The 19,043-nt window shown below is 35.9% G+C and overlaps 1 protein-coding gene across 17 annotated transcripts in view; it reads left to right on the plus strand.

Moving 5' to 3' along the window:
- The window catches only part of LOC105491971 (multiple C2 and transmembrane domain containing 1), a 598,621-nt gene that overhangs the window by 488,908 nt on the left and 90,670 nt on the right, over nt 1-19,043 (plus strand). For all 17 annotated transcript variants that reach the window (XM_071097827.1, XM_071097830.1, XM_071097833.1 and 14 more), the window contains one exon: nt 16,321-16,440. In XM_071097827.1, coding sequence (XP_070953928.1) covers nt 16,321-16,440 — 120 coding nt within the window. The remainder of the gene's footprint in view (nt 1-16,320; nt 16,441-19,043) is intronic.

The raw sequence follows: 19,043 nt of genomic DNA on the forward strand, positions 1-19,043 counted from the left end.
TAGCTTACAAACACATGTATTAAGCTTTATCATGAAAAATATTAAGAAATGTTTTGTAGCAGTATAGGAAGATACAGGATTATCCTAGAATTTTAGAAGTGCTGGCATAAAAACAGTTGGAAGCAGTTTTCAGGTGTATTTAACTTGTCCTGCTGTGTTCAGCAGTTTTCATTTCTATTTTTTTTGATGTAATATATTGAGAAAAACAAACCCAACCAACCTAAGGGAGGCACTGACTGTTGCTGACCGGAAAAATAAAACAAATCCCTCCTAACATGTGTTCCTGCTGTATTTCCCGTAGATGAATGTGGGGGTAAGAAGTTTTATTTCCTGATACAGGTGGTACCATAGGTAACCTGGCAACAGAGACCACTGAGGTATGCAAATGAAAACCTAAGACTCTAGGCCCAAATTAAAAGTGTTCCTCACCCAAGATTATGAAATAGAAAACATTGTCATATTTATCCAGTAGTGCTTTCTTCGGGGCAGAGAAGATGACTTTGAATACCCTATCCTCGTTCTCCTGTGCCAAGGTTTGTTTTTGTTTTAACTTTTTTTTTCTTTCTGTGTGTTGAGCTAAGCTGTCCTTCTTTCCTTTTCTATTTCTTTCCATGTCTTCTCTCACTGAGTTTTCCTTAGCATTTTTTTTTTCATATTCTCAGCCATTTCTTATTTAGAAAGTAAGGCGTTGAAAAAAAATTTTTTTTAACTGATTATATTTTTCATAGGAATTTGGAACTGTTACAGTTGCATGATAGTCTCACCGTATGGTGGTAGCATTATATTGCCACTTTCCATCACCTGCCTCTAGGACCCTGCTTTTCCAATTATAATTAGCAAAGATTGATGTTGATATTTGCTTTAGCTATTTTGTAGTGGCTTTAGTGAAACTTCTCCGAACTCAAATGAGGACCAACTGTCCAAAGAATCATCATGTGGATAGTGTCATCGACTCACATTTTAAAATATTTTGGAAGTGTTGGCAAGGTATACCCAAGATTCCTTACCATTAATTTTCTCAGCCTAGTTTCTCTCAGTTATTTGTATTGGAATTTACCTTCACAAAAGTTTAGCACTTTTTATTTGATTTATTTATTTGTGTATTGTGTATTTACTTTTAGCACTTTTTATTTTAAATGAAATATAAAGAATAGGTGAAATTTTATTTTACTGAAATACAATTTGTATGTCATAACATTCACCCATTTTGAGTATGGAATTCACTGGTTTTTAGTAAATTTCCAGAGTTGTACAACCATCACCTCAGAGGATCCTTCATGACTGATACAGTCCTCCCCATTCCCATCTCCAGCTCCTGGAAACCACTAATGTGTTTTCTGTCCCTAGGGATTTGCCTTTTTTGACCTTTTCATATAAATGGAATCATATACTTTGTCCTTTACATCTGACTTCTTTCACTTAGTGTGGTGATTTTGAGTTCATGATGTAGAATGCGTCAGTAGTGTCTTCTTTTATTTTTATTTTTTTGAGACAGGATCTTACTCTGTTGCCCAGGCTGGAATGCAGTGATGTAATTATGGCTCACTGCAGACTTGAACTCCAAGCTCAGGTGACTAGCTGGGACTACAGGTATGCGCCACCACTCCCAGCTAATTTTTAAAATTGTTTTGTAGAGACAAGGTCTCACTATGTTGCCCAGGCTGGTCTTGAACTCCTGGACTCAAGTGATCCACCTTCCAAAGTACTGGGATTACAGGTATCTTCTTTTTATTGCTGAATGGTATTCCTTGGATATAGCACATTATGATTATCGATTTACCAGATGATAAACATTTGGATTGTTTCTATTTAGGGAATAGCATGAATAGTGCTGCAATGCACATTCATGTATGTATCTTTATGTAGGCATATGTTTTCATTTTTCTTTGATAGGAATAGAATAATTGGTTAATGTAGTAAATGTATGTTTACATTTTTAAGAAACTAACAATCTGTTTTCCAAAGTAGCCATACCATTTTACATTCCTACCAACGATATATAAGTGTTCTAGTTTCTTTGTATCTTCACCAACATTTAGTACTTTCTGTCCTGATTACAGCCACTCTAGTGGGTGTGAAGTGGTATCCCATTGTGGTTTAATTTATGTTTCCCTAGTAACTAATGATTTTGAACATCTTTTCATGTGCTTATTTGACATTCAGCTGTTTTATTTGGTCAAATGTCTATTTAAATCTTTCTCCCATTGTTTAAATGGGGTTTTTGTCTTTGATTAAGTTTTAAGTACCCTATATACTCTGAATACAAGTCCTTAATCAGATATATGATTTGCAATTATTTTCTCTCAATGTGTGGCTTATCTTTTCATTTTCTTAAGGGTGTCTCTTGGAGCACAAATGTTTTTAACTTTAATATGGCCAAATTTTTTTAATATACTGCATGTAGGTGTGTGTGTATATATATATATATATATATATACACACACATATATATATACACACACACCCCCACATACACACACACAGACATTTATACACACACACAGAGAGAGAATGCTTTTGGTGTTGTATCTGTGAATAAATACCTTGCCTACCCCAAGGCCACAGATACTTTCTTCTAGAGGTTTTGTGGTTTTAGTTGTATTATCCATTTTGTATCATCTTGGTTTTTTTTTTTTTTTTTTTTTTTTTTTTGGTAAGAGGCAAGGTCTCACTCTGTTGCTTAGGCTGGAGTGCAATGGCTATTCGCAGGCTCAATCACAGTGCACTGCAGTTTTGAACTCTTGGGCTCAAGCGATCACCTACCTCACCCTCCTAAGTAGCTAAGACTACAGGTGTGCACCTGAATTTTCTGTATATAGTAATTTTATTACTTTTAAATATAGTTTAATTTTACATTATTGTGCTCATTCCCACAAATACACCTGAATTTATCTTTGGAAAATTTCAGAAGACATGTAGAAGGGTTTTTTGGTTTTGGTTTTGGTTTTTGTTTTTTGTATCCTTGACCTAATCACAAACAGCACCATCTTTTGGTTCGTATTTACATTTGCTTTTTACAATAGCCATCTACTAATAGCTCACATTTTTCCTTGAGAGGACATTAAATTTCAGAGACATCTAAAACCTTCCTGAAGCTTGTGAATAATTTAAAAGATTGAGCAAAGTAGTCTTTAGAGTCACTGTCCCAACAATGAATATCCAAGTAAATTGTCAACAAGAAACTGAGGATCATCATGTGAGAGTGTGACATCACATCTGAACCTATGATTAATGCCTGCTTAACATCCCCTTTTGTTTAAATAGAATGCAATATTCAATTATTCTGGAAAATTGATCACAGTAAATCATTGATTTTAAAAACTTCAGGAAATTTGGTTTAAAACAGTACTCAGAGAAGTATAAATGTTTCTTGAGAATCATACATCAGTGCCGTGTGGCTCAACAAAATATGTCCACTCCTGACAGGTCATTTTTAGAAACGAGGCTTTATGGGCAATCAGCTACAATGAGAAAAATGCCTGAAAGATAATACATCTCGGCATCTCCATGTCAATGAAGTGAAAGCTTTTCTGAAAATGAAATGGCCTTCTTTTAGAACTCTGGAATCCTAAACTACAGACATTTCAGGAACTATTTTGGCTGAAAATGATAGGAGAGATTTTTCTTTTTCATAATTTTTATTACAGTGGAATTGGTTTTTGTATTTCTAACAGTTTGACAAGAGCTAATTACAATGCGCTCATCTGTTTTGCGGACTAATTTGAGCCATCGGGCATCAACACCATAGACATGCAGCAGCATTGCAAATGATACGCATGCTTCCCTTGCTCCAAGAATTTGTACTTGCTATAAAAGAAAACAGATTTGGACAGCCCTGAAAAAGTCGGGTTTGGTTTGAAGAAAACATTTCAGAATTACATTAGAGCTGGCCTACAAGTGAACTAAAAATACCTGCTCATCTCAGTGGTCTTGGCCCAGGGCCTTTCCTTTTACTGTAAAAGTCAGGCTGTTTGAACAGTTGGAGTTCGGCTTGCTTGCTGTCTAAACTAGTGTTCTCTGATAACTTCTGTTACCATTGAAACACAAGCCCCATTGCATTTAAGAGAATGTTTAGAGGTGTGGAAAATAGCCAAGAGAAATGTATACTTAGTGCTCAAACCTTTAGGCTTCCCGTGCAGTAACTAGACCACTTAGAGCTGTTAAGAAATAAATGGGAGAAAGACATTCATCAGTAAACATTACGCAGCAAGGGTAAAAGATGGAATGGAGTAAAGAAGGCTGTTAAAATCAGCCTAAGATGATTATTTGAATTGCAAAGAGAACTGTTCAGACATAGCTAGAGCTGCTAAACATAACTCTTGAAGTTTTTCCAGAACAGAGGGATTGGGGGAATGAGACCAGTGAAGGAGAAAATTAGAAAATTATAAGATGGAATGGGAGACGAAGTTTCAAAAGCTGATAAACGATAGCTGAAATATACGATATTATTAGGTCTTAAATCTATTTATGAGGGCGAAAATTTAAAAACACACTTTCTGACTTTGGCTCTGTGATTTTCAGATTTAAATGAAGATATTAAATCCAGACAAAGAATAATCAACAAAAACTGCAAGGTTATATCATGAAGGATAAAAAAGAAAGATCAGAAGTCAGTAGCCCAGGGAAGAGAGTCTTGATAAGTTGGATAAATCTGAGTGAAATAATTTGAGTGGAAAAAAGTCAGAGTGCTACCAGATATCCCAAAACTTGGCAGAATTCAACACTCTGCACATCAGCTACTAAAAAAAGGAATTACCATAATTGATCATCTGCTTTTTTAAAGACATTCCTGTTCAGTGAGATAGAGCTGGAGGTGTAAAGACTGAAGGACTAATTTTTAAAGTAACTTGTATCACAGACTTTACTAACATGTGTTTGGCTTGTTAGATAGCTGGGTATCCTATTTTCTGGCACAGTATAGAGAACAGAGGGAGGTTCCCCCCATGAGCAACTGAAGTGCCAGCTGTTGCCCTAAATATTGTACCTGTTCATGATGGAGATAGCTTTAAAGCCAGATTTCAAGCTTAGGGAAAATTTTACATTTTGTACATCAGCAAACATTGGTATGAGATTTGTGTGTCTAGATACAGCATTTATATACACAAAGGGGAACTGATCAAAAATTGATTTCAAAAATAGGAGTGGTAACATTCATTTCTTTAAAAGTTTAAAAGGAAACTGCATTTGATAAGCTTTAATAAATGTTTACCTCACTTCTAATGCCTTAGAAAATATATAGAAATTGTCAATTTCTATAAAATACATTGAAATAAAAGATCACAGTGAATGTAGCAATTTTGTTAAACAATAATTTGAAAACTTGAAAGGCAGGAAGGAATATCAGCACATCATGTAATGATTAGAGTATCATGAAAAAGGTATCTTTTTCATTGGAGGCATAAGAAGAAAAGCTAAAATAGACTGAGATCCAACATTAAAACCCTTTTTTGTCTTCCTTAGAAAATAATTAAAGCATGGACTGTGAGTTCCCTAGCACTGGTGAGACAGTTGTGGGTCTTTCGAGAAAAAGTTGGATCCTGGGAAAACAGGGCACTAGAGAAAGGCAAGCTTCAATGAGCTTAACAGCCTTAACTCATTCTTAAATGTTTCTTTGATGTAGTCCTTGAGCACTTTTTAGAATTATTGTTACTTGATTCCAGCAGCTTCCTCACAGGCCACATAATATCAATTCCTCTTAATTGGTCATTTAAAATAATAAATACGTGCTGATCTGTAGTCTGCAAAAATGACTCTGCTTGCAGCCTGATTTTGAATGAGCTGAACTTCTGTGAATTATAAAGCTGTTAAAATTAAAACATCAACTGTGTTTGATACCATGGTAGGTGTTACAAGCTATAAAGGTAACGGACTCATTTCTAATGAAAGGGACCTCGGAGAATCAACATTCTCCAGGCATCTATAAGCATTTGTCATTTTCATTCTACATCCAAACTTTTACTAACATTAAATTCACAACATTGCAGGAATTTCTTATCAGTTATTCATGTGTGGTTATGTGATGCTCAAGTTGGACATACTCTGGGCTTTACATTTTGGAGTTGTCAGTGTTCTCAAAGCAAAGCCAGAGCCTTTCATCTCTGACTTTGATAAAAATGACACAAATTATCAGTACAACTTGTAAGCTGAAAAAAAAATTTAAATAAATAAATAACTTCCCAAGCCTTCTGTCTGGCAGGTTCTATTGATATAATATCTCCATCAAGGAAAGTAGTGTGCATTATGCTATGATTAGTTGATAGCTCCATCTTTGAGGTTGTTTGGGTCCATTTTGTTGTGGAGATTCTTCACTGGGTGCTTTCGTGGCTTGTATGTAACATATCTTCAAATGAGTCCTATCTAGTTGTCACACTCGCTTCTTTAACAGATAGAGTCAAGCTATGTTTTTCAAAAAAGCATTGATGTACTAAGATTGTAGACTTTAGGTTTCAGATAGCAACTTCAAAAACCCAGCATACATTTTCACAATATAAAGAATTGGAACTTTCTGATGTATATTTGTTCATCCTAGTAAACCCGAAGAAACAATGTTTTTTCAACACCATCAATAAATAAAGTTTCAGTATATGTATTCAAGTCACAGCTTGCCAATAAATCAACCAATTTCTCACTTTTTTTCTACTCCTTCCCATATACCTCATCCTGTTACCAGAACAGAGATAGATAGTTCTTTTGACACATTTTGCCTACTCAATATAAAGGCATTTGGTAGATAGTGCACTTTGATTTTTTTTTTCTCTACACATAAGAAACACACACACACACAAAACGAAACACAACAGATCAAGTCTTGTCAGTTTGGTATCTGGCTGAAACTAGTCAAAAAGAAGGCAGTTTTCATTCTAATTAAGAGAGAGGAGAGATGCCACTGTACATGAGGCTCTTTTGGGCATATTAATGCTCACTGTATCATTGTGGCATGATCACAGGAAATAGCAAAATAAGTTGGAACGATTCAGTGGGTCTAAGGTAGCCATCAATTCCCTGCTACCGTGTATTTTAGAAAATTGTCCAAACAAAGCAAAGCCTCTCTTCAAAAGAGCAACACATCATACTTTAAAACCACCTTGAAAAGGTTATCGTTATGCTAGGAATTAATTAGGTTCACTTTGCCTATCTCCTCTCCCTTGTTGAATGGAGGTGGTACAAAAGCCTTTAGTGGAACCAACCAGAAATAAAGACCTTTGAACAGGTGGTGGTGCCATCTGGCTATTTAAATCAAGGCAAAACCACCCCCTTCCCAGAAGACTAGGTTCTGAAGACTCTGGTGATGTGGTGGAGCCTGACTTAATTTGAGTGAGTATAAATGGGCATAAGGGCTTCACCTCCAGTCCTTTAGGCATGTTTTTAAGGAATGTTAAACATTAATAGGAATATCTAGTGCAAATGCTTATAAGGACAATTTTTTTTCTCTGCTACTGACTTACTCTAAGTCATAATTCATGCCATCACATAGGAAATAATACCTAGCTTTTTTTTTCTGTATACACTTGTATATATACATATAGTTTCTTCTTTTCTAAGTTAATTATAGAATATTCTATTATCTATGTGAGAAACAGACAACTTTTCTCAAAGAGGAGTGCTTTTAGCATTTGGGGCAGGAAAATTCTTCATTGGGTATGACTGTCACACATATTTCAGAGTGATTCACGTTGGCTTCACCCGCCAAATGCCAGTATTTCCCTTCTCCCACCCTAGTCATTGTGACAACTAAAAACATCCCTGCATATTTCCAAATGTGCCCTAGGGAGAAAAGTGGCAGCTCAGCACCGAAATGTTTGAAAGTTGATCCTCCTTCTTTTTATATTCCCTTTCTTGTGCCAAAAAGGATTTAAGGAGACAATTGGTGGGGTTAATTCACAAACAGTGCTTTCATTGGCTTCTGACTATCCTTCTCTTCAATCAAGTTTGCAATTCAGAAATTTTACCTCTTTGCCAACTCTGATGATGGCTTTTTCAAAAAGAAAAGCAGTGTATTTTAGGTCTCACTTTATCCAGCTCTCTTCTTTGAGGCCAATCTTATTGGTAGAGCTAAAATAATTGCCTTTTAAGTATTCATTGCTATAACCAGTTTTTATATATTGATGAACACCTTGAATTTTCCCCCTAATCATTGCCTAGTTCCTCAAAAGGCATATCCTGTGTATTTGTTATCTTTCTAATTTGAGGTCTCTCTCACATCAAGAAACATTCTCATACCAAATGTTCTGTGTTAGGACCCAAAAAAGTCCTTCCAGATTAACTCTTCTAAGCATATACGCACTTTTGGCACATTTCTTCATTCTGTTTTTTCTGAAATAGATATTATCGAATGATGAAATATACAGGAAAACATTAGAGGGTGAAGGTTGGGTAAAAAATGGGTTAATACTGTGAAGGTCTGAGTGTAAATGTATGTTAAGTTTAAGAAAAAAATGAATTGAAATTAGGAAGGAAAAGGATTTTCTAAAAGGACTCTGAAATAATTAATTGTTTTGTAGGAGATGGCCTTTCCATGTAGGCAGAAAATTTTTTCTTCACTTCTTTCTGAAGAGACAGTCAAATAGAGAATCTCATCTCTTAATTAGAAAGAAAAATACTCATCAAACACATCTCATCACTGGAGAGCTAATGATCCACAGCTGTTAGTCTGAAAGGGCAGGCTTTTTTCCTGAACAGTAGGAAGTGTTAATCATTTTGGATGAGATTTCTTTTTAAAATATACTGTGGTTTGCAAAAGAATAGGATATTCAATATTCCAACTTAAATGCTTTTTTTGAAGTGGGCTCCCCCAGGGATACTGTCATGTGTCGTACTGAATGATTGTTGGATGCAGGCATCTTCCACTGCACTCCAACGAGAGCATCAACTGATGGGATGATGTGAATGGCCCAGTCCTGCCTGAGACTCATAAAACCCCAGGCTCAAAGAAATCAAAAACATGCATGTCTTGCACCTCCTAAGAAATAGTGTTGCTATAAAAATCTTAAAATTTGGAATTGCTCACTCTACTTTGTATAGTATGCCTTGTTTAATGTGACTGAAAAGCCTTGCCCCACCTTCACATAACTTCTCAGCAGAACAGATTTTTTTGTTGTTGTTGTTTAATCTTTATTTGAAAAAGTAGGGCTTTTTTTCTGTAAAAATGTAATTGGCTCATTCAGTTTCCAATCTTTGCCTTTACAGCCCCCTTGCTAACCTCTTCTAAACATTTTGTACAGAAGAAAACCCCACTTAATAGAAACCTTATGAATGGCCAACTTTTGATTATTCAGAGTCGTGTAAGATAGTGGGAAAAAGGAAGAATAAAATTGGCTCCGCAAACCTCGTTTCTGCCATTAGCTTTTGGCCTCTTTGCCATACCAAACCTTTACCAGAACACCTAAGTGGCATTCCATTTCCTTGTACTGATGCAAAAGTAGTTATCCTAGAGGAAGGGGGAAGAGAAGAAAAAGATATGGAAAATCTATGAATTGGATAATCAGTACCTAAATAATTGATACCTTTAAAGCATCAACATTCAATCTAAGACCCTTTACCTTAGAGTCAGTGGAGCTTCGTGGGAACAGCATACTGGATTAGGAAGTAGAAGACTTGGCTCTGCCACTCAGACTTGCTTCAGACAAGTCTCAAACTCCTAAGCCTCAGTTTCCTCCTTTGTAAAAGGAAGGTAATAGTCCCTACCTTCCCAGCCTGCCTCTCAGGACTTTTTCCTTAAAGTTCAGTCTATGCAATATGCGATAAGATACTTGTTAGGAGAAATTATGTTATATATATATTTTTGAGACAGAGTCTTGCTGTGTTGCCCAAGCTGGAGTACAGTGGTACAGTCACGGCTTACTACAGCCTCAACCTCCTGAGCTCAAGAGTTCCTCCTGCCTCAACCTCCTGAGTAGCTCATAGGGATCATAGGCATATGCCACCATGCATGCCCAGCTACATTTTTTTTTTAATTTTATTTTTAGTAGAGACAAAGTCTCACTAGGTTACCTAGTGAGTAACCTAGTCTCACTAGGCTGGTCTTGAATTCCTGGCCTCAAGCAATCCTCCTGCATCAGCCTCCCAAAGTGTTGGGATTAGAGGCATGAGCCACCATGCCCAGTCTATTTACCTTGCGGTAAATTAAAACTTTTCAAGAAAAACCTCATTCTGAATATTTATGGTTAAAATTTAGAATGTTTTTAAAGCCTGACCCAAATAGATACTTCAAAATTGCATATTGCGATGTTGCTACTAATATCATAGTCAAGATAATACTGATTTAGATAAAAGATTTTGAATTTAAAAATGAACAAAGACTATGAACAAGAATTAGAATTCATGAAACTACTAGTTCCGAACAAGCTGTTTTTCATATATAGGGGCATAATAAGATTGTTAAGAAATTGTTAACATTTTAATACTGAATTGTTTTAACTTGAGTTCACAAAATCTTTAATGTTTCAGCCATTTGCTAGTAATAATGAATTTTTGTAAAGATCTAGATTTTTTGTTTCAATTATTAGTAAAACTTTTAACTGCAACTCTTCTGTTTAACTCTTAGGATTTCCCACCAAAAAATTCTCCATTCCTCACCAAATACAGTTCACCCTAAAGAACACCACCTGTCTTCTACAACTGCTCAAAGAACAATGATCATATTGACTTATTAAGTTTATAAAGTCTGTGTAATTTTCTTAATAATAATTTATAATATGAAAAGCATAGGCCGGACGCGGTGGCTCACGCCTGTAATCCCAGCACTTTGGGAGGCCGAGGTGGACAGATCACGAGGTCAGGAGTTCGAGACCATCCTGGCTAACACAGTGAAACCCCGTCTCTACTAAAAATACAAAAAATTAGCCAGGCATGGTGGTGGGCGCCTGTAGTCCCAGCTACTTGGGAGGCTGAGGCAGGAGAATGGCATGAACCCAGGAGGCGGAGCTTGCAGTGAGCCGAGATCGCACCACTGTGCTCCAGCCTGGGCAACAGAGCAAGACTCTGTCTCAAAAAAAAAAAAAAAAAAAAAAGAAGAAGAAGAAGAAAAAGAAAAGCATTATATTAATAATATAGTACTTTTTGATGAATCATCTTCACATATATCACTTGCTTTTCCACAGCCAACTTGTGAAATAGGCTGGTGTAACCATCTCCATTTTATAGGTAAGAGACTAAAGGAAAAGAGAATAATTGACTTGCACAGGGTCCTATGATGATCAGATAGCAGAAATTGAACTGAAATCACTTCTTTGGGCTTCTGGTCGAAACTGTGTTTTACCCTACCACATTGTCTCCTTGGAGATAGAATAATATGTATTAGTGAGCCTTTGCTGTATAACAAACCGCTCCACAATTAGTAGCTTAAAGCAACTATCATTTATTTAGTGATGATTTTGTTAGCAGTTTGGACTAGGCTTAGCTGGGCTCACTCTTGCGTCTTTGGTTGGCTTCTGGTCTGTTAGGTGGCTTTGCTTTGGATGCTGTCTGGCTTTCTACTGGGGTGATGGAGCAACTATGCCCCATGTTTTTTTAAGCCTCTGTTTTCATCATATTTGCTACTCTATCGTTGACCAAAATAAGTTATATGCCTAATCTCAGTCATTGTGGGAGGCTATTATAAAAGTCATGGATACAGGGAAACATGGAAAAATGGGGGTCATTACTGCACTCAGTCACCACAAATTAAATATGAAAAACTGAAAGTGGCACTCATTTCATCATCTCTTTCTATTTAGTTGGCATGACTCCTTTAGCATAGCTCTTATTCTTGAAACAATCATTAGCTATAGATTCTAGGGTAGTATATGAAAAGTGATAAGCCACTAGAAGGGCCAAAAAATTATATGTAGTGTAAGCCAATGAATTCCTGCTTGTCATAACACGTAATGCTTGTTGAGCATTTTATAGGTGTCAAGCATCAGCTTAATTGCTTCTCAAATCTGCCAAGTAAATAGTATCATTTTCTCTTTTCAGATGACAAAACTAAGAGAAATCTAGTAACCTGCCCAAGGTCCCAAAGCTAGTGACTAGAGAGCTTGGATGCCCTAGGCCTGATTCAAATACTCTTCTCTCTACTGTACCACACTGCAGCAGCTCCTTGAGGGATCCCACAGTCGTGGCTAACAGCCCAAGGCCAGTTGACAAAGAGCTTCTAACATGCAGGATAATGAGTAAAACTCTCAGTGTTCTCTTTCTAATGAAGGGGGTTGTGTGTACTTATTACCATTTGGCTAATGCCCCCTAAAGATTTTCTGGTATTGAATTCTAATTGTAAATTACAACAGCCATCTAATGATTAAAAAAGAAAGCCACCAAATTCTTGGAATAGTTCTAGTCTCTAATGAACATGGATAACTAATGTAGGGGTAGATGTTTTGTTTGGAATTGGGTATGTATTCCATGAGAGTAAAATGTAGACAGCCTAAGTTTCCTTATTAAAAGGAGAGATGGGGGAGATGTGACGAGATTATGTGACAGAGAGGAAAAAATACAGAAAGGGTGCTGTAGTGAAGGATGTGAAGGAATTCAACACTGTGTAGACATTTGTGAGTGTCCTTATCACTACACTTTTACATCAAAAAATTCTAAAATTTTTTGCAGGTCCTTGTTCCATGACCCACAGAGGCAAAAAGCAGTCCGGAAATGCAGATCTGGACAAATTCTAGACATTTTATGGTTTATTTTTGTATTCTGTGAATACATTAGAGATTTTAAAAATTGTTTCTTGATTTCTTTTTCCATTCCATTTTAATGCATTATTATATCTCTTGTTTCCCCCATACCTCTGAAAATGTATAGTCAGGACCATGGACAGATCCTTCATTGTCTTGGCTTTCCTTGGGTTTCTTCCAGCTGCCTTATTTCTCTTACTACTCTAGTGGGACACTAAAGGCCAGGTCTTTTGTGTTATCTCAGTTTTTTTTATAGGAAAGAGGAGAAGATTGATCTCTTTCCGAAGAGAGAAGAGAGAAGAGGCTTCAGTGTGGAGTGAATGAGCTAAAAATCTCCTTTCTTCCTTTGAGGGCTCTCTTTATTAGAGGAGCCTCACCAGCTAACAGGAAGTAGAATCATCACTAATATTATGTTGAATAAATGATTGGCTGTTCTACTTTCAGATATCTAATATTTCATAACGTATTTGTTCAATAAATACATTTTTATTGTTAATCTGTGTTCATGTTCTTTAACCTTTTGAAATCTTCATTTACGTGCTGAAAAAGAAAAATAAATGCTTTTGTATTTACAATTTATTCAAAGCCCTCATGTTTTAAAAATATATATTTTCAACAGTAGGAGCTCCTCACTCAATTACCCAAATATTAGATTATTAAAACCACAATAGAAAAGGAGATGGTTTTTCCATTGCCAGAATTCCTAAAATGAACATTATTTCTTCCTTTGTCTCTCTCTCTCCTCTGTCTTTCCCCAATCCATGTTCTGGTACCCGTGTTATTAGGACATATAAAAATACCACAGGCATTTATGATAAGTGTGTGTCAGTTCTGAGTGCTATATTTTAAGAAAGTTTTTGATGTGTTGATTTGGATATGGTAAGAGGAAGATGACTACAATGGGGAAGTGCCTAGAAACTATAATGTGTAACCGATGCTTGAAGTAAGTGGTGATGTTAAACCTAGAGAAGAAGAAGGCATGAGAGATGTCTTGATTGCTTGCAGGATTGTCATCTAGGAAGTTTTTTCTGTGGTTGACAGGCCTGCAGCTAACACCAATACATGGACATTACAAGGAAATTCATTCTGAATAAGACGAGGAACCTAACACCAATGAATGGACATTAGAAGGGAAAATATATCTGCTCAATAGGTTACAAAGATTACAATTGGTCATATTTAGCAATGGGATAATCTGAGTCCCATCCATGAGGCCAGAACACACTAAGTCAAATGAGTGCCCTCAGAAAAGGCAAACATAAAGTAAGGTCCGAGAGAAAAGACCATAATATCCAAAATAGTTCATGATTGCATAGCCAAATGGAAAGAAAATCTTGTCTAGAAGTACTAAGATAGACTCTTTTGTCAGAGGGAGAAATTTGTTAGTAGTATCCCAGGTTGTAACTCTGAATGCATTTTCCTGAAGTCACTTGGTTTTATGTAGTAGATCTATAGAACTTTTGCTAATACAAATAATTAAATAGAATTCTGTTGAATGATTGGGGAACCCAGTGTCCATTTATACATTAATTCAGTAAATATTTACTTATCGAGCACTTGCCATGCCCCAAGTACTGTTCCAGGCTCTAGGGGTAAAACAGTGAATGAAAACAAAAAGTCTACCTTTACAGGAGCTTATATTCTAGTGACTGCCTAAATGTTACAATTAAATATATAAAGAATATGGACTCTAGCCAAAAATGATTTTCCCTTTTACATGTATTGATGTCTGTCAGATTTACCTTAATTCACTTCCAAAAAAAGAATTATCTTTATAAAAATATATTTTAATAATCATAACCATCAATTATTTATATCATCTTTGTATAATTGGTATAAATTTCAAAAATTGAATGAAAATATTTTCTTTTTCTGGAAATCTTCCTACTTTTCTCATAAAATAAAAGATATGGCTCCTGCTTCATGTATTACAATATTTGGAACTTTTCTTATGCAGGAACTTGAATCTATAGTTACTATGTAATTCTGTCCAAAATCATTTCTTGGCTTACTTAACTATTATTTGTGCTTTTTGGTGCCCTCTTGGTTATGAATATAAAAGAATTCGGTAAAATATATAGTTTTCAAAATTTAATGTCACATTGAAAAAACAGATGGTACAGTAATGTCATGAAGTCATTTTAAATATTAGAGAAATATTCAAGACAATTAGATTTATAGACCTCTGTCAAGATATGAGAACACTAAGGCAAAGTGACTTTCTAAAGCTCAGAACCTTGGTTTCCTGGCCCTGAGGCCAGGAGTCTCCCTACCATTTCACACTGTTTAATTTTCTCTGCTATTTAAATAGGCTGCAGGCTTCACTGAGATTATTAAGAAGACTGCAAATGGTCCATGCTGCTGTGCCTGACACGGGTGTCCTTAGGGCACTGCCCCTAACTCTCCTGACCTATCAAATGCAAGATGTTTGTGTTATTCCAACCAGCTGGCTGAAAGTCCCAGTTATGCTATGTTCAGCTAAATCTTAGCAGGCAGAGGGCTTTCTAGCTTCCAGTATTATAATCTGTATTACTTGAGGACCTTAATCAATAATTAGTTGACTTTCTGTGTTTTGTAAGGTATTAATAACATGTACACAATAATGGTTTGGGTTTTTGTTTTTGCGAAATGACTGTGCACCAAGCAGTGGGTTTAATTCTTACAACCCTGAGGTGGATAATCCTATTATCCCCATTTTACTAGGGAAGAAACGAAAGGGGGGATATATATGTTGCTTAAAAGTTATATGGCTAGTTAGCATTAGTGTCAGGAGTGGAATCTAGTTTTTAAATGCCTCCTGCCTTAACATTACCTTAATTTGACAGCAAAAGCCACAGACCCAGAGAATTTAGATGATCTGTCCAGGATTACAAGTCTGGTGTGGGTTGGGGGTGAGTCATACTTTATATCCAACTTTGTGTTGTTTTATAATGTAAGTGTTCTTAGAATGACTCCATCTGCCACCCTGAGTTCTTAATCTAACATTTGTCTTACAATGAAAAAGTTTATATACTTGGAGAAGTAGGTAGTGTTTAAAAAGAATAATACAAATAGGCATTTTAAAATTTGTTTTGACAAAATTTCCTTGTAATAGCTGTTTGATTTCTATGGTAATGCTAAATGTTAAGCCAACCATTTTGTACACTTGTCGGTAGCAGTGCTTTTTTTCATGTTGTGAAATCTTTGGGGCTCTCTGATGTAGACTTGGTATTTTCATCTGCCTATTAATCTTGTTACGTTGTATTATCCAAGTAAGATTTTTTAAAAGTCCCTGATATTAAATAGTGATTCATTTTTTATCATTAAGGCAGATAAACCAGGCTATTTCTGACAGTGTGGTGGACTTCATTTTGCTGCTTTTTAAAAATTGTGTTCAACTTAACAATAATTTCACTGGAGGAGAAAAACTCAAATTTCCTCTTTGACAACGTAATGATATCAACTTTTCCTTAATAGAAATTAAACAGATTGGAAATCTTACCAGTGACTTTTCAAGGGTCAGTTATATTTTTAGAAAAATGTCTAAAAGTTTCCAAGGCTTTGTTTTCAAGATAAATCTTCCTGTTCTGAAGCATTCGGTTTTGGGTTTTTGAAGTAGAGTATAAATAAGAGTCCATTTAATGAAATTCAGTGTTGACTCATCCCTTCTTCTCTCTTCTCTCTCCTCCAGCTCTTTCTCTTTGTTGTCTGGAACTTTGAGCTCTACATGATACCACTGGTTTTGTTGTTACTATTGACATGGAACTACTTCTTGATAATATCAGGGAAAGATAACAGGCAACGTGATACAGTAAGTCTCTACTCTCTTACTTGTATGTGTTTTTGTTCTTATTCTAGTCCCTCTGACAAGATCAATATTGAATTTGGCTTTACAAACCAGAAGTTCTGTCTACAAATACTCAAGTTTAGAGGAAAATTTTATCAGATCAAAACTAACGACTCTTTGGTCCTAACACAATAGAAAGTATTCACTTATTTCTAACATTACTCCTCTTGGTAGAAACTAAAACAGGGAGCAGCACCAAAGAATGAGCTATGATTTTCAATCATAAATGGGTGCTGCTTCAAATAATTGCTTTATTCTCCTTATTTGTTATATCTTAATGAATCCTGATTTAAGATACAATGTCACAAAATTATTAGTGATCAAACTACGTGAATGTATTTTACTTAAGACAGATAGATTCTTTGTTCTCTGTCATTGGAAGAAATGAAGGCTTCATGATTGTTGGCCTGGAAACGTGTATAAAGTACCTTAGTTCAATGCAGGTTCACTGGACAACAGTAAATATCCTTCTCTGTGCCAGGGGTGTATTGAGATATCAAGCTTAAGGATGAAGAGCTTTCATTTAACCTAAGGAAAGTTATACTAAATCTACCTGTCCTCTTTGGCATTTTTGAAAGCAGAATGTGTGAGACAACCTTCTCTTTCTAGAAGAGTTTTAGACTAAGTAGCAGAAGCTGCCCACACTATAATCACATATGTTCTGCCACGCTTTGTTCCCCTTGGATTGTCTATCACTATGCCCCTAGCAACCTAACTATGAAAAGCTTTCCCACATGTAAATAAATGAGGGGAGTGTCTTCTCCAAATACAACATTTACAATTTGATAACTCAATAGACTGCTGTTGAGAAGAATTTAAAGTTTAGCAAACACGAGAATCTACTTGGTCCTTAGCAGACTACTACTTTTCTTGCCATTAAGGATCTCTGTTTGATTTATGATCTGTAGATTATAACAGATCATAAATCGATTTTTTGCCAACTACTGTGCCCATAATGATGCAGAATTATTTGATCATCAGCTTAAAAGTAGTGTATAATACTTAATAGTAACCATCATAATGGTTGCATACATACCTTCAATGTAAAAGAACTTCCCTTTTAAATAACACAATTAAAATACACTTCAAATAGCAATGTAAGCAAAATATAAAATTCTTCAAAATAATTTCCTTTAGTATGTGACAAAGTTGCCAACAAGACACCATGTTTACTTCTCTATTATATTTCTGTCTTTCTTACTAGATTATAAATTTGAGGGAAGGGAACTCTGTTCATCTTTGTATTTGTCACTGTCTGTAGTACCTGCTTTGCAAATTAGACATGTTCAAAACCTTCTTTGTATTTTTTTTTTTTTTTTTGAGACAGAGTCTTGCTCTGTCACCCAGGCTGGAGTGCAGTGGCCGGATCTCAGCTCATTGCAGCCTCCGCCTCCCGGGTTCACGCCATTCTCCTGCCTCAGCCTCCCGAGTAGCTGGGACTACAGGCGCCCGCTACCTCGCCCGGCTAGTTTTTTGTATTTTTTAGTAAAGACGGGGTTTCACCGTGTTAACCAGGATGGTCTCGATCTCCTGACCTTGTGATCCGCCCGCCTCGGCCTCCCAAAGTGCTGGGATTACAGGCTTGAGCCACCGCACCCAGCAAAACCTTCTTTGTAAAGTATATCAAACAAACATGAGATTGCTAATAGAGATTTTAATGTTTAGTCAGCATCAATAGACAAGAAGTTACTAGTATTATTGGCAAGGATTTTATGGATATATATTTAAATTGCACACTGAGAGACAAGCCCTAAATGCTATAAGCATTGGTGTCATGGGGACTAATAGGTACTTTCATCAATTAATTCAGGATGTTTTCTTTAAGAAAATAGGACTCTTTCAGACAATTGCTTTTTTGTCCCATTCGTGGAGATTGTCGAGAGAGAAGAATATCTACTTTTCATTCTGTTGCCTTGAGACAAATTTGCAAATAAGATTATTTCCAAATAGGAAAAACTGGTAATTTAGTTTTAGCTTCTTAATTCTATGAGGGGGCTTATCTTCAATATTTAGTCACTGGTTTTGGTATTCTTAGTGAAAAATTCTGAAACTGTAGACTTTCCTTGTTATCTTCTCCAGAATATACCTGGCTTGGCTGGAAACATCCACTTTTAGAGGAAAAATAATATATAATGTATCCTTTTGTACTTAAAATTCTCTAAGACATTTTATAGCCTATTGAAAAAATGCATATCATATAATTTTTGCAAAATATAGCGTCAAAATAGTATTCACCAAATCTTTTCTTTTTAGTACATCTCCTCTAACAGGCTCCTCTTTTAGCCATGGACATTTTTCTTCCCCAGCACAACCCACTGTGAAACATTCTATAGTCTAACTCTCATGGAATGCCAACTACACTCCATAACTCCCAGTAATTGCCTTTTATTTGCCCAAAACACACAGATCCACATATTCTGTTCTTTCTAGGCACCAGAGCAGCAATCACAACGTTTCATTCAGCTTCTTATTCACTGGCTCAGTTAAGACCTTACGTAACTCTTAAATCCAATTTGTCTAATTATGTGTTTGCTGGCATATCCAGCTGTGCATTTGAACCGGTTGCT

This window comes from Macaca nemestrina, chromosome 6 (assembly GCF_043159975.1).
Source record: "Macaca nemestrina isolate mMacNem1 chromosome 6, mMacNem.hap1, whole genome shotgun sequence".
Taxonomy (NCBI): domain Eukaryota; kingdom Metazoa; phylum Chordata; class Mammalia; order Primates; family Cercopithecidae; genus Macaca; species Macaca nemestrina.